This window comes from Podarcis bocagei, assembly GCF_964188305.1.
Source record: "Podarcis bocagei genome assembly, chromosome: 3".
Classification (NCBI taxonomy): domain Eukaryota; kingdom Metazoa; phylum Chordata; class Lepidosauria; order Squamata; family Lacertidae; genus Podarcis; species Podarcis bocagei.
This window is the reverse complement of record NC_138127.1, coordinates 91865515-91879988: the sequence shown is the minus strand read 5'-3', so window position 1 is coordinate 91879988 and position 14474 is coordinate 91865515. Positions and strand designations below refer to the sequence as shown.

The 14474-nt window shown below is 50.5% G+C and overlaps 2 protein-coding genes and 1 long non-coding RNA gene across 6 annotated transcripts in view; 2 read left to right on the top strand and 1 right to left on the bottom strand.

Moving 5' to 3' along the window:
• Nucleotides 1–10191, top strand: part of LOC308583955 (phosphofurin acidic cluster sorting protein 2-like) — a 191756-nt gene extending 181565 nt beyond the window's left edge. For 2 of the 4 annotated variants that reach the window (XM_081188472.1, XM_081188470.1), the window contains 7 exons: nt 2295–2327; nt 3006–3048; nt 3716–3758; nt 5487–5628; nt 5774–5997; nt 6835–6948; nt 8592–10191. In XM_081188472.1, coding sequence (XP_081044598.1) covers nt 2295–2327; nt 3006–3048; nt 3716–3758; nt 5487–5628; nt 5774–5997; nt 6835–6948; nt 8592–8707 — 715 coding nt within the window. In that variant the 3' untranslated portion in view covers nt 8708–10191. The remainder of the gene's footprint in view (nt 1–2294; nt 2328–3005; nt 3049–3715; nt 3759–5486; nt 5629–5773; nt 5998–6834; nt 6949–8591) is intronic. The other 2 variants (XM_081188473.1, XM_081188471.1) reach the window with 1 other exon arrangement.
• On the top strand, nt 3776–4930 carry LOC308584297. Its single transcript, XR_014006753.1, has 2 exons — nt 3776–4376; nt 4817–4930. It is a non-coding gene; the product is annotated as an uncharacterized lncRNA (long non-coding RNA).
• A 1804-nt stretch (nt 10192–11995) lies between the features above and the next one.
• Nucleotides 11996–14474, bottom strand: part of LOC308583924 (cullin-9-like) — a 34431-nt gene continuing 31952 nt past the window's right edge. Inside the window, exon 30 of the mRNA XM_081188358.1 lies at nt 11996–14388. Coding sequence (XP_081044484.1) covers nt 14104–14388 — 285 coding nt within the window. The 3' untranslated portion in view covers nt 11996–14103. The remainder of the gene's footprint in view (nt 14389–14474) is intronic.

Below are 14474 nucleotides of genomic sequence, written 5' to 3'. Positions count from 1 at the left end.
CTTCAAAAGTGAAAACTGTGGCATCAGCTCCAGCATCAGCCTACTGAATCCCAAGATCAGGTGGAGAGGACTCTGGGCGTGCTGTTGTCATCTACACGGGAGAGTGCAGGTCTGCCAGGGCATCTGAATAAGACTGTGTCATAAAAAACCCCAAACAAACCCAATAATAATAATAATAGTAATAGTAATAATAATAGTAATAATAATATTTTTGTTATTTATATGCCGCCCATCTGGCTGGTTTCCCCAGCCTCTCTGGGCAGCTCCCAACAAAACCCAAACCCAACGGTGCCTGTCAGGCCTGGCGCCAGGAGTGGGCCCAGCTCAGTATCTGCTTCTGCCTCCGCAAGGGGCTGTTGGCCAAGGATGGAAGAGAGGCAGAACCCCTCTGGCGCTGTAAGACATTATGTGTAGTAATAATAATAATAATAATAATAATAATAATAATAATTTTTATTTATACCCCGCCCTCCCCAGCCAAGGCCGGGCTCAGGGCAGCTAACAAGCAATAATAAAAACAAGTTGAATGAATACAACTTAAAACAAGATTAAAATACAACATTAAAATATTGAAACATTAAAATATTAAAATATTAAAATGCAGCCTCATCACAGGAGGAGAAAGGAAAAAGAAAACAGAAAGAGGGGGAGGGAATCAAATTGGCTCCAAGCCAAAGGCCAGGCGGAACAACTCCTTCTTACAGGCCCTGTGGAAAGAAATCAGATCCTGCAGGGCCCTGGTCTCATGAGGCAGAGCATTCCACCTGGCCGGAGCCAGAGTTGAAAAAGCCCTGGCTCTGGTTGAAGCTAATTTGACTTCCTTAGGGCCCGGGACCACTAGGGTGTTGCTATTTATGGACCTTGAGGCTCTCTGTGGGGCATACCGGGAGGTACGAGGGTCCTAGGCTGTGAAGGCTTTAAAGGTCAAAAGCAGCACCTTAAATCTGACCCTGTACTCCACCGGGAGCCAGTGTACTGATAGCAGCCTCTGCCAATCTGGTGCCCAGCCAGTAGTCCAATTCACCAATGCCAGGTTTTACAGAACCATCCCAATCAATTCCATTTAGGCTACTGGATGAAATGGAATGATTCTGTAAATAAAGATGGTTCACTGGCAGGTAAGACAGTCTTTCCCAGTCTGATACTCTGCAGATGTTTTGGGCTGGCCAAACAAGTTTTGCCTTCCTTTCTCTTTATGCAGCTGTCTCCCCTCCACCACCTCTTTTCTCTTTTTGGCCCTTCTGCAGGAGACCCACCCCACCCTGGCCCTCCCTCTCCCTCTAACTAAGCAAGAGCCTCCCTCTTCTTTGGGGGTCACTGTGCAGTTTGGACCCAGAGAGATGAGGGCGCAGGCAAATGGGCTGGGGTCAGAAGGATGTGGGTCTTTAATGGGGGGGGGATGAGGATGGTGATGATGATGATCATGAAATTACCCACCCTCCATCCAAAGATCCTAGGGTGGGTTAGCAGTATTAAAACATGTGAAAAACACTTCAAAACAACTTACAATCATACAGAAAGGTGGGTCCTAAAAGCATGCACCTGAATAGCCAGGGTAAAGAGGTGATGTCCCAGTCCCCCCCTCCCGAAAAAAGATCTGGAGCCAAATGACAATGCCTACATTTTTATGATGATTATGGTTAAATTCATTTAATCACCAGCAGGCCTCAGTGTGGCTGCCAAGTGGAGCATTAAAAACAATCGAAACAGATGGCAATCAGAGGGATAGCTGTTTGTTTACTATTGGGTTTGTTTCCTGTTGCGCAGTTGTATAGGCCACTCCTTGTCTGTACTGATACCAGCAAAGGGCTAGCCATAAACCCAGGGGGTGGGGGCCGTTTTCTAGCCCAACGGTTGCATTCCTTTGTCTCCATCATCCGCCATGTTGAGATTCCTGCTTTGCAGGGGGTCGGACTAGGTCCCTTCGCACTCTGCAGTTCTATGATCCTATGAATAGGCTGGGCCCCAAAACACAAACGTTGCAGGTGTCCCAAGGCCGGGGTGAACAGGTGTGTCTTCAGGGAGACATCCCCCTTCCCCTACTTCTGACTCGGTTCACAAGCTCAGAACCTGGCTGCTTAGATTCAGCTAGAAGAAGCTTCTCCCCCTGCTGCTCAAGAGTTCAGGACCCCTCTCCTCCCCAAAGCCGCCATTCAGACGGACACCACTTCTGTGTGTGTGTCTGTGTCACCTCCCGGTGCCCGTCATCTTAGTGACCGCTTACGTTCCAGCAGTTCTTTACGCCTCTCCCTCTTCTTGGTCTTTTTTGTTTCTTGTTTGTTTTGGCATTCAAGGAAAAGAAGCCTCTATTTTGATTTTTATATCAGGTATTGGAACTGTGGCTTGCTGCAGTGTTGCCCTTCTTCCCCAGTGTCTGTCCGTCTCCTCTTTGTCCAGGAACAGAGCTGGCTCCTGCCTCCTTTCTCCCGACCCCCGTCTTCTGCCTTGTGTGAGACAAGGGCTGCTGCCTGTTCCTGGTTGCATGTTGGGGAGGGAAGGAAAGCCCCCCCTTCCTCCTGAGCCTCTTAAGCGCATCCGTCCCTGTGCTCCTCGTCTTATTCCTTCCCTCCTGCAACCTTCCCTACGCCGTGTGGTCCTGTGCTCAGCATTTGGGGTGGGGCTGCTTTGCTGCGTAAGGCAGAGGAGTCTGTCCTTCTTCCCTCGCCCCCCGTCCCATCCTAAAGATGAGACGACATCGCTTTGGCTCTCTCAGAACGGCTGCTTGTTTATAACTCTTTGCTGGCTGGGGGTGGGGCGGGGGGGAGGCTGCGCACTGACGGGACACGTCAACAAGGACAGGGACAAAATAGCCTGGGTGAAGCATCACCTTGGGGTGGGGTGGGGGGCCTGTCCCTCGGCAGCTCAGGAGGATGGTGAGCAAAGGATGATGGGAGGTCTTGCTGGCTGCATGAGCCCTTCTCCGCAGTTGCCTTTCCAGGCCAAGGATTCTTTCCAGGAGGGGGGGTGGGTTTGCAGCTTTTAATTGCCTCTGCTCCATTTCACAGCCCTGACGAGGATTCCTGCCAGAAGTTTGTGCCGTTTGTCGGGGTGAGTGCTGTTGTTGTTGGGGGGGCCACTAGACCACTCAGAAAAGCCCTCGCCCTTCTCCTTCTCCTTGGCAGCACCTGTATAACTTGTCTTGCAAGTTAATGTTAAGAGAACCAGTGTGGAGTAGTGGTTAAGAGTGGCGGACTCATAATCTGGTGAACCGGGTTCGCGTCTCCGCTCCTCCACATGCAGCTGCTGGGTGACCTTGGGCTAGTCACACTTCTCTGAAGTCTCTCAGCCCCACTCACCTCACAGAGTGTTTGTTGTGGGGGAGGAAGGGAAAGGAGATTGTTAGCCGCTTTGAGACTCCTTCGGGTAGTGATAAAGCGGGATATCAAATCCAAACTCCTCCTCCTCCTCCTCCTCCTCCTCCTCTTCTTCTTCTTCTTCTTCTTCTTCTTCTTCTTCTTCTTCTTCTTCTTCTTCTTCTTCTTCCTTTCACCTTCCCCAAGAGAGGAGGTAGTTTGGCAGGAAGCCACAGTCACTGTCATGTGAGGTGTTTGTTCAACCTTTGCCGATCTGGCACCTCCCAGGCATTTGGGACTACAACTCCCATCATCCCCTGCCAGCACAGCGAAGGCTGTGTTAGCCGCTCCTTGGCATGGAAAGTTGGCTCTTGGCAAGTCTTTGGATACTGACTGAGGCTTTTCTCCTTGTTCCCTGGCAGGTGGTGAAGGTGGGCCTTGTGGAGCAGTCCTTCAGCACCTCAGGTGAGAAGAAGGCACGGAGCCAGGATCCCGGAGGCTACGGCCAAGACAGCCTGGCTCTGGTCTCCCACCTTGCCTGCATCCCGCAAGGATGAGCCTCCTCCAGTTTGCTGGTGGGCTCTGGAAACTGCAGGAGGGGAGAGGACTCTTGTGGTCATATCTCGCTTATGGGTGCCCCATGGGCATCTATCTGGGTGGCCACTGTGAGAACAGGATGCTAGACTAGATGGAATATTGGCTCTTATGGTCTTATGTAATAACTGGATCTTTTAATGTTTGGTGTTATATTGTGTTCTTATATCTGTTGGAAGCTGCCCAGAGTGGATGGGGCAACCCAGTCAGATGGGCAGGGTACAATTATTATTATTATTATTGTTGTTGTTATTATTATTGACTAGGCTGAGCTATGTCTAACAACAGTAAGCTCCCCAAGGTGTTTCTGGTGCAAGGCTGTAAATCCCAGCTTTGGGAGAGCAGATTATGTAAATGATGTAAAACTCACAAGGAATGAGGGCACTTCCAGGTGTCACTATTTCCAGGCAGGATTCAGTCACAGGCCAGGAAATTAAGATTGTGCAGGCTGTAAGGTTGCCATTGCACAATAGAAACACATGCCTGCATGTAGTGGTTCTAAGGGTTGCTCGTGCGTAAGCCGGTGCAAACACCTGGCTGGGTTGCCTGAGTGAACCTTCTCTGTCCGGACAGCCACTCACCCGTGGCTGTCTCAATCGCTGGCAGAATCCGTCAGTGGGGGTTTCTTCAACTTCTTCCAGCAAAGAAGCTCTTTGACGCCTAGTCTCCTCCTACTCTCTCTGCGCGAAAGCCTTCTGCGCAAGGAGGGCGTAGGCAGCGGAGGACCCCTACTCTCCCCGCTGGTCCCTGGCAAGGAGTCATGGGACCACCTCGCCGCTTCCCCCATCTGCCCCCCTTCTCCACTGGTGCTACGCTGATTCTCTTCCCCAGAAGATGGGCTGCCTCTCCCAATCCCGGGACGCTCTCTGGAATCCCTCTGGATTTTGCTCTCTCCCTCCGGCACTGATGGCAGTTCCCTGACACTGCAGAATCAAGACTTTTTTGCAAGAAGACGAATGATGGGGGAAGCCATTGGGAAAGGTGGAGCGGCATTTGATTGATGCAACATCACCTAACCTTCCTGCAGACAAAGCATAACAAATTATTATTATTATTATTATTATTATTATTATTATTATTATTATTATTATTATTATTTATACCCCGCCCATCTGCCTGGGCTTCCCCAGCCACTCTGGGTGGCTTCCAACAAAATATTAAAATACAGTAATGCATCAAACATTAAAAGCTTCCCTAAACAGGGCTGCCTTCAGATGTCTTCTGAAAGTCTGGTAGTTGTTGTTCTTTTTGACATCTGGTGGGAGGGTGTTCCACAGGGAGGGCGCCACTACCGAGAAGGCCCTCTGCCTGGTTCCCTGTAGCTTTGCTTCTCGCAATGAGGGAACGCCAGAAGGCCCTCGGTGCTGGACCTCAGCGTCTGGGCAGAACAATGGGGGTGGAGACGCTCCTTCAGATATACTGGACCGAGGCCGTAGTAAACATCTAAGACAGTCGTCTAAGCTTCCCCCAAACTTTGTGCTCAAGAAACAGGTCATCTGGAAGCACTCTGAATTGGATGGGTGTTAAAATGCCACCCGGGTCCTGAAATCAGCCACCATCTCCCTGGTATAATATGGGCCATTTCCCCCCTTTCCTTAGTTGATTCTGACGATGTGACCATCTGCACCACTTCGCTGCTCAGCTCGTCGTCTCCATCTGGCGGAGGCGTCCCCTATACCAAGGAGGTGGTGGGTACCCCTCCACCCTCCCCATCGGTCAGCAGCGGGCTCTCGGGAGCTGGGTAAGTGGCACGCTTCCACCTCTTTCCCCCTCAGAACCTGCGGTGGTACAGTCCGGCCTGAGCTATGCCATGTGGTTCTGCTGCTCACCTAGCTTGGCTCGGGGTCCATTTTGGTTGCAGCTTCTGTTTCCCGTCTTCCTTCCAGCAACCTGAGTCCCGGCGTGGAGGTGATGGGCCTGCAGGTCGATTACTGGACAGCGCAGGGTCCAGAGAAGAGGAAAGAGGCCGAGAAGCGGGAGACGGGCATAAAAAACACCCTGAAGAGCAATTTCCGCTCCCTGCAGGTCAGCCGCATCCCTGGCCCTGGGGAGCTGACCGCCCCCAACACCATGGCCATGACTGTGGTCACCAAGGAGAAGAATAAGAAAGGTAATCTTCCCCAGAAGCATCACAGCTCTTTGTGGTCTGCCTATACCAGCTCAGCCTGCTCGTTTATTTATTGCTGTTCTTTTCCTATTGACATTGATTGGTTTCCTACTAGCCCAAGAGTCTTCTAGTCCAAACAGTGGCCCCTGAATTACCAGCGATCCCATTTAGGTGGGCCAAGACGTGCCAATGGATTTGTGGTTGAAGACAAGAAACAGAACGTTCCACACAATGCATACAGTGGTACCTCGGGTTACAGACACTTCAGGTTACAGACTCCGCTAACCCAGAAATAGTACCTCGGGTTAAGAACTTGCTTCAGGATGAGAACAGAAATCGTGCGGCAGCGGTGGGGCGGCAGCGGGAGGCCCCATTAGCTAAAGTGGGGTTTCAGGTTAAGAACAGACCTCCAGAACGAATTAAGTTCTTAACCCGAGGTGCCGCTGTATTACATTTTAATTGCATTGTAATTGCTTTTCTTATTTCTTACATTGCACTTCATTTTATTACGGTTCAAATTTCGCGGAATTCAAAATGTTATACAATGAGATGCAGTGTGTAAGAAACAAAAGAAGCAGTGAAAACACAGTTGAGAATCATAATGCATCATAGCTGCCGCTTCAGGCAGAAAAATTGGTGAGTGGGCTGGCAAAACCCTCAGCAAATTTCAAATGGTCTGTGGGGCAGGGGGGAAAGTTTGGGAACTGTCCTTATAGTCCTCATGGGCAGACTCTTTGCATGTGCTGTGGAAAGGGGCATGAAACTTTTCCAGTGCTTGCTCAGCGATAGGATTTCACTGTGTGGACATCTGTTGAATCTCGAATGGTTATCTTTTGGCAGTCATGTTCCTGACTAAGAAAAACAAAGAGAAGGACTTGGAACCGAAGAGTCAAGTCATTGAGGGGATCACACGCCTGATCTGCACAGCCAAGCACCAAAACACCATGCTCCGTGGTGAGTGGGCCTTTTCTATGAGTTGTTGTCCTTTTCTGAATAGCCCTAGCCAGAGCTCTGTTCGCCTCGTGGCTCCGCCAGCGCTCTACAACAGGGTGTTCGCCAACCTATTTGGAGAGAGTACAGTCATTGTTACTTCCAGCCCTCACCTACCAACCTGGTACTGATTGTGGAGATCACACAATAACAATTTCACACTCAGATGCTTTTGATGTTTTAATAAAAGGGGAGTTTCCCCCCAGTACCAGGGGAAATCTACTAGGTGGCTAATAATAGTAATAATTTATTAATTGTACCCCTCCCATCTGACTGGGTTCACTCTGGGTGGCTTCCAACATACAGTGGTATCTTGGTTTAAGAACAGCCCTGTTTACAAACTATTCGGTTTACGAACTCCACAAAACCAGAAGCAGTGTCCCGGTTTGCGAACTTTACCTCGGTCTCAGAATGGAATCCGAACGGTGAAAGGGCACCGGCGGCAGTAGGCTTCATTAGGGAAAGCGCGCCTCTGTTTAAGAACTGTTTCGGTTTAAGAACGGACTTCCGGAACGGATTATGTTCGCAAACCGAGGTACCACTGTACTTAAAAACACATTTAAAAGCTTCCCTATACAGTACTGCCTTCAGATGTCTTCTAAAAGTTATATAGTTGCTCATCTCCTTGACATCTGAGGGGAGGGTGCCACTACCAAGAAGGCCATACCACCCTCACCCTCACCACACAATCCACACTCACTCATTCTCCCTCTCTCTCACAGACCACACATTCACTCATACTTCTTTGCGTCTCTCTCACACACATACCTCTCCTTTTCAGACCACACATGCATATGCTCCGTCTTTCTCACACACAGACCACATGTGCATCTCTTCCTCTCTCACACACCTAGACATGTGCAAGACTTTTCCAAGGGCAGCAGGGAGGCACAAGTACAACGCTGAAAGAGCAAGCAAATTTCTCACAAGCCATGGGCAGAATGGTGTGTGCATTTGGCTTCATATTGCACATCCTAAAAACACTTCTTACTCTCTTTTTAAGTAGAAGATGGGGATCTGGGGCTTAATGGATCATCCTGGGGGCACAGAAAAAGGCCTCCAGGGGCAGCACGGTGAAAGTTCGTAGAAGAAGGTTAGTGGAGAATGTAGGCACAATTCAGGCTTCGGGATTATTGCCTGAATTCTCCACCAATCTGTTACACCGTGGTATCTACAAGCCCTAAGTTAGCAACCTCTGGGCTTAACTTGAACGGCATTTCCTCCTCCTCCACCAGCACACAAGAGCCTGTGTGGTGTAGTGGTTAAGAGCGGTAGACTCGTAATCTGGTGAACTGGGTGTGCGTCTCCGCTCCGCCACATGCAGCTGCTGGGTGACCTTGGGCCAGTCACACTTCTCTGAAGTCTCTCAGCCTCAGTCACCTCACAGAGTGTTTGCTGTGGGGGAGGAAGGGAAAGGAGATTGTTAGCCACTTTGAGACTCCTTCAGGTAGTGATAAAGCGGGATATCAAATCCAAAGTCGTCTTCTTCTTCATGTCTTGCTCTTCCCTGGAAGCCCCAGTTCAGCTTCTCTTCTGAACGCTCGCTTCCACACCTTCCCTGCTCCTGGCCTGAATGTCCTTCCTCTCTTTTGCCTCCTCTCCTGCAGTTTGTATTGACGGCATCGAGTGGAACGATGTGAAGTTTTTCCAGCTGGCCGCACAGTGGCCGACACACGTCAAGCATTTCCCCATCGGCATCTTCGGCTACACAAAGAGCGCGTGAGGATAAAGGAAAGGAAGCAGCCCGAGGCAACAGCCCCGAGGAGGACTTGGGCTCTGCCGTGCTGAACAGAGGAGGGACAATCCAGCTCCTTGCTTCTGCCGAAGATGACTGACTGGACTGGACTGGACTGCCTGATGGCCCAGGGCTGGAGCCCTGATCCGGCCAGGGCTCTCTTTGGCTCCATTTGTTCTGTGCAAGGAGCATCCCGATTTGCTTTACGTCTCACCCATGAGGTTTTTTTTTTGTTTTCGTTTTAGTTTTTAACGTGAACTTGGTCCTAGGAAACGGAAGGAAGGCACACACACACCTGCACCATTCACAGAGCTTTCTCAGCCTGAACTCTTGAAGACTCGGCCGTTGGGACAGTTTTCCTTGTTCCAGGAATGAAAGAGGCCAAGGGGGAACTTGCACAGCTCCCCAACCAGCCGTCGGCTCGGGGCAGCTGGGGCTCTGTTCCCTCCCATGCCTTGCCATGGGCAAGAAAGGGGGTTTGCTCAGCCAGGCTCACCCCATTGCATTCTGGGCAAGCTGGACCTCTGCCCACAAGTGCCACCCTGCAGTGCCCGCCCCCAATGCACAGAGGGCTCCTGGGATCTTGGGTACCTTGCCATCTTTTAACACAAAGTAGCTTTCCCCGTTTCTCCTAAAAGATACGTGGCCCCTCCTGCTTGGAGCGGGCCTGGCACTGCTCAGCTTCTCATGCCCTGAGGAGATGCCCAGGCGGGAGTATAGAAAGCAAGTGTTACAGAGATGGCAAAAAGGAAAGGCAGGGGCAACTCGTTTCTGCAGCAGGCAGCTGGTCCAGGTACGAGCTGCTTTGTGTAGTTCAAGACGTTGGCAAGACAAAAGGCTGGAGTTGCTGCGTTGCTGTTTGCTTCCCCCCATTTGTCAGGGGGCGGTGGCACAGGAGTGCCTGAGCCCAGGGCAGCACTTGCCTCTGGGACCCGATACAGATCCACAGACAGCGGGATTGCTCTGGTGCAGCAGAGCAAAGGGACTGAATCCTAGAACGGCTGGTTCTTTGCCACTTTAAAGCACAGTAAGCCGACCTCCAGGGCAAAAGGCAGGAGAAACTCAAATGAGTGCCATTCCAATGGAATAGGAAGGGGGAAGGGCCTTGCTAAAGCAGCACAGCTTGTATGGGGCTGGAGGGGGAAGCCGAGGGGCTTCTTCACTAACCGATCTGTTCTGGCTTTTATTTGGGGGTGGGTGGAGGGAGTACAGAGAAAGCAGGACGAGAGAAAAAGAGAGTTGTGGCAGGGCGAGGCCCTCTTCTTGCGGGATGTACTGCAGCTGTGTGTAAAACAGTGTGTGCTTTCATTGCCGCATTGCTGGGCCCTGCTAGGTAGGTGAAGCAAGAGGGGGAGCCATTGCTCGCACAGCTGAGGGAGGGCAGGCCAGAGGCCCCTGCGGCCTGTGCCCCCGGGAAGGCTTTCTGGCCAAGGTGCTGTCTTGCGATGGAGTGCCAGCTTACACGCCATGCACCCACTGCAGCGCTCTCCTGAGCTCCGCAAGCTGGGCCGAGTTGCACCTTCGCGAGGCAGGTCTCTTGCAGAACAGGATGTACGAGGAGGAACGAGTTCCTTTTAAAAATGACTGACACACAGACACAGATATCTACACGAACACATCCTAAAATCCAACACAAGCACCAGAACGAGAGAGCCAGTAACTGCAGCAAAGGTGTCCTGAGCCTAGCCTTCCCGTGGCAGCTATTTGTGCCTCTTTGCCCTCCTCTTCCCTGACGAGACCCGCCAGCGCCCGCCCCCCAACCCCTTCCCTTCTCTCTCCTTTTCTCAAAAACCAAGTGGACTCCAAGGCCCAGGCCTCCCTGCCTTCCTGGAGCTCCTTGTGTCACTAGAACTGCCAAACCAACCTTCCCCTGCCTTGAAAGTGTATCCTACCGAACTCAAGAGACCTAAACTGTGGTATTGCGCCTGCTCGTCGGACGCAGCTGCTCGAGGTTAGGAGAGCAGGGATGGTGGGTTAACCCCATTTTTTACAAGATTCTATTTTTGTTAAACTTAATGTAAGGTTGCTTTCTGGATTAATTTTAATAAATTAATGCTGGTACCATTGTGACTGATGAGGCTTCGGGTCAATTTGTGAGTCGGCTTGGAATTTTTGGCTTGTTTTGTAAAAGGTCAAAGAACTATGGCGACTAATTCTGTGAGCAAAAGGGGAACCTGGGCTTGCCGTTTTTGAAAACACCGGCCTCTCCTACTGCCATGCATGTGGCAAACCGCAAGGGGGGCTTCGAAAGCGGTTGTAGAGCTTGCCGGTTTTGAGAAAACGTAAATGCAAAGGCACCAGGCTACTGCAAGCTCCTTGCATGAGGCCAGAGCAGCTTCTGCAGCACATCAGAAGTTGGTGACTTGTTCCTAGACTCTTCCTTCTTGTCTCTCTTCTTTAAAAGCTATCTGAATTCCAACCAGCCCATATCGCCAAATGTTTCCCTGTTCAGATCTTCATAACGGATTGATCTTTCGGTGTCAAAGGTAGCAGGCCAGCAATGAAAACCACTTTCCGGTATCACAGACTTATCTGTTACCATGTTAGAAACAAAAGCATGCCACACATGCATACTTCCGAGAGGAGAGGCACTCTAAGCCTTTGGATAAATGTCCATCTTTTACTATTGGCAGTCCCTCCTGCCTCCTGTTAAACCTGACCCCAGCATGCACAGTTAGACGCTGTCTACCAGCATGCTGATCTTGGGGAGAAAAGGTGCAGTGTGGGTGCAAGCCAGCTCCAGAAGCCTCTGCATTGGCTTCTACAGTTCCACCTGTCCCTAAGCAGTTGAAAATTTGCTTTCCAAAGAAGTTCAGGCCTGAGAGTATAAAGCCTTTTGTGATAGTTAGTTTTCCCTTGTCTAAAGAACCGGTACTTCTTTGTTCCACATCCTGTAGTAATCTGCTGAAATCTTTGGCAATGGGAGGGTATTTTTTTAAAAAAGGGTGGGTGGAGAGAATGGGTGTGTAAAGATGGCTGAAACCCTTGTGCAAAGTTGCTTGTGCTTAACTGGTTAAGGAGTCCAGCTGCATGAAGGCAAGACACCTACGGTGTGGCCACCTATGAGATGGCCATGCTCAGACTGCCTTTCAGGTGCCGAGTGCCACCGCCTTCCTCCCTTGTTGCAAGCTGAAGTCCATTAACCCAGGCACCCGATCACATTTCTACCAAACAACACACTGCCTGAATTCAGTTGCTGCAACAAAGACAGTAACTTGGTTCATGCTAACGTTATACTGCTGGACCCATGATAGTGCAAGGAAACCAGGCCATGGATTCTTAACCAATTTGTTTTATTGTTACTATTATTATTTGGACTTCAGCAGTTAATGGGATTGCAGGTTTTGGACTTCTTCAGAAAGGAATGAAATGACAAAGCAGCTGGCCATTGCATTGAACGAGGCAACAGAAAGCATGGGAGGTAAAACAATATGCAGAAGTACCAGTGAGTGAGATGTCTTACACCTCATTTTTGACCCTCCAACAGGGCAGTCCAATTTTTCATAAAAAGTGGGCCGCCAAGAGTACTTTGACACAGAAACTGTGGGCTGCACACTGCCCTGATGTGTGGGAGAGCGGTGGGGGGAGGAAGGTGAAAATATGAGCCCCCAGTCCTCACACTGGCTTCCCAAAAATTAGGTAAGCAAGGTACTGTGCTTTGGGATGGAGGCATGAAGCTCTGGCAGGATCCTAGAGCCCTCCCACCTCCTTGCCAAAGCTGGGAAAGTGCTAACTAGGCTTTGGGGAGGAGGTGTGAGGACTCTGGAACCCTGTCCTGGCCATCATGTCGCGTTCCCAAAGCCCAGCACCTCACGTACCTGATTTTGGGAAGATGACAGATCCTGTTTATTTCTGACCCCCGGTCATGCTGGCTGGAGCTGAGGAAGGCTGGAGTCTTAACAGAAGGTCAAAGGCCACATGGCCCGTCCCCACAAGCCATATCAATGTGTAATGTTCAAAACCTGGGTGTCTCCAACTATCCCTTCCTTCATTGACAGCTATAGGTCCCTATAGACCTCTACAAATACACATATTACCTACTGGGGATGTGGACATTATAGCTACTACACAAATTGTGTGCACTTGTTATGTAAACGAACTTGCTCACAAGCTACATCTGAGAGTACAAACTTCTAGGTCTCGTTTTAAAATTAAACAGCTGGCCCTAGCAGCTAATTTACTGCACCGTGGTTCACAGTGACCACCCCAGGCCAGGTCTGGCCATTGGCAAGGGCTTCAGCACCCATCAAAGGCTGACTCATCCATTGCAAAGGGAAAGGTGCTGGCCGTTCACTCTTCAGCCTCTGCCCAATGGCACTCACTGTTAGGCTAGAATGCGAGCGGCTCAATCATTACTGTGATTGTTTATTACATTTGCATACCACCCTTCGTCCAAAGATCCCAGGGCAGTTCACAACACAAAAATATAAAACGAGAACACAAAATACACTAAAAATAAAAAATAAATAAAAATAAATACACCAGCACTAGATTCCTACACAAAGGCTAGGCCGGATGTCCTGTCTTATGGACTGAAAGGATGTCTTAAAGAAATCAGAGCACATGTAGCCAACAGGAGGCACTTTAGATGACGATGGACTACAACTCCTGAAGATCCTGGACCACTTGCTATCTTGGCTGCCGCTGTCAGGAGTGGGTAGTCCCAACATCATCTAGAGGGCACCATGTTGGCTAGCCCTGGATTTGAGGATTACAAAAAAGAAAAACGGACCAGAAGTGGCCTGAGGATCAGCTCAGCGAGGTGCTAGCTTTGTCCAGCAGCCAAACGGACATGCAAGGATGGGCGATGCTCCTCCCCTAAGGCCAGAGACATTAATCAAAAGATCACATTCCCAGTGAAGGGGAAGGAAGCAATCCTTCCATTGGGCCATGTTTGCATGGCAATTTGACACTGGGGGAAATAAGGCAAGTATACAATCTGGAGAAGACGCTTCCAGAGTCGCCTGGGTTATACAACCACAAGCGACTCTGGACATTCAGGAAAGGCTGTGGTTGTTTATCAACCAGTCTTTGTTGCATCCTATTGCACCGAATAACAGGCCAGCTGCGAGCCCGGCTTACGGCAGCCAGGCAGTGGCAGCCCCTTGGCTCGAATAAAAAACATCCACCTTCTGGGAGCAGCTGCTTGCGGCAACTTTTCTACTTTCTCCTCGCAGGAGGGAGACAGCTCTGTCCACCGCAGCCCACAATGTTACCGAAGCACACTTTGCTCGTTGCTGAAAAGGCAGCTTGCAATCTATTAGGAGGAGTCGGAGTCAGCCATGGAGCAAAAACACCCGTCGCCCTCCTGGCCGTTGCCTCAAAAAGCCCCATGCAGGAAGGCAGCATTCTGGGCAGCTCTGTCGGCAGGTCAGCATCCAGTTCTACCTAAATGTAGAGAACGCCTGTCTCTTTTCTGGGCAGGGTGCAGTGGGTGCTTTTTTTATCTCGACAGTCTGGAAGACTACTGGAGGCTGGTTCCTTGGTGCCGGCAGGGCGGGGGGCTCCGTGGAGACGCACTGCAAGAGATGAGGGTGGTCTTCCCGGCGCTGGATGGAGCCCTGGTTTCGCAGGTGGAGCACGCAGGACAGGACGTCAGCGCTGCTGCAGCAGAAGCTGGAGAACTTTGGGACTGAGCCCGGCTTCGGTTTCTGGCAGGCATCTATCACCTGGGAGAGGCAGAAAGAGTGGGTTAGTCTCTGGTATTGGCTACCAGCTGGACTGCGCTACAAGGCCAGGCCCCTGCATTCCGTAC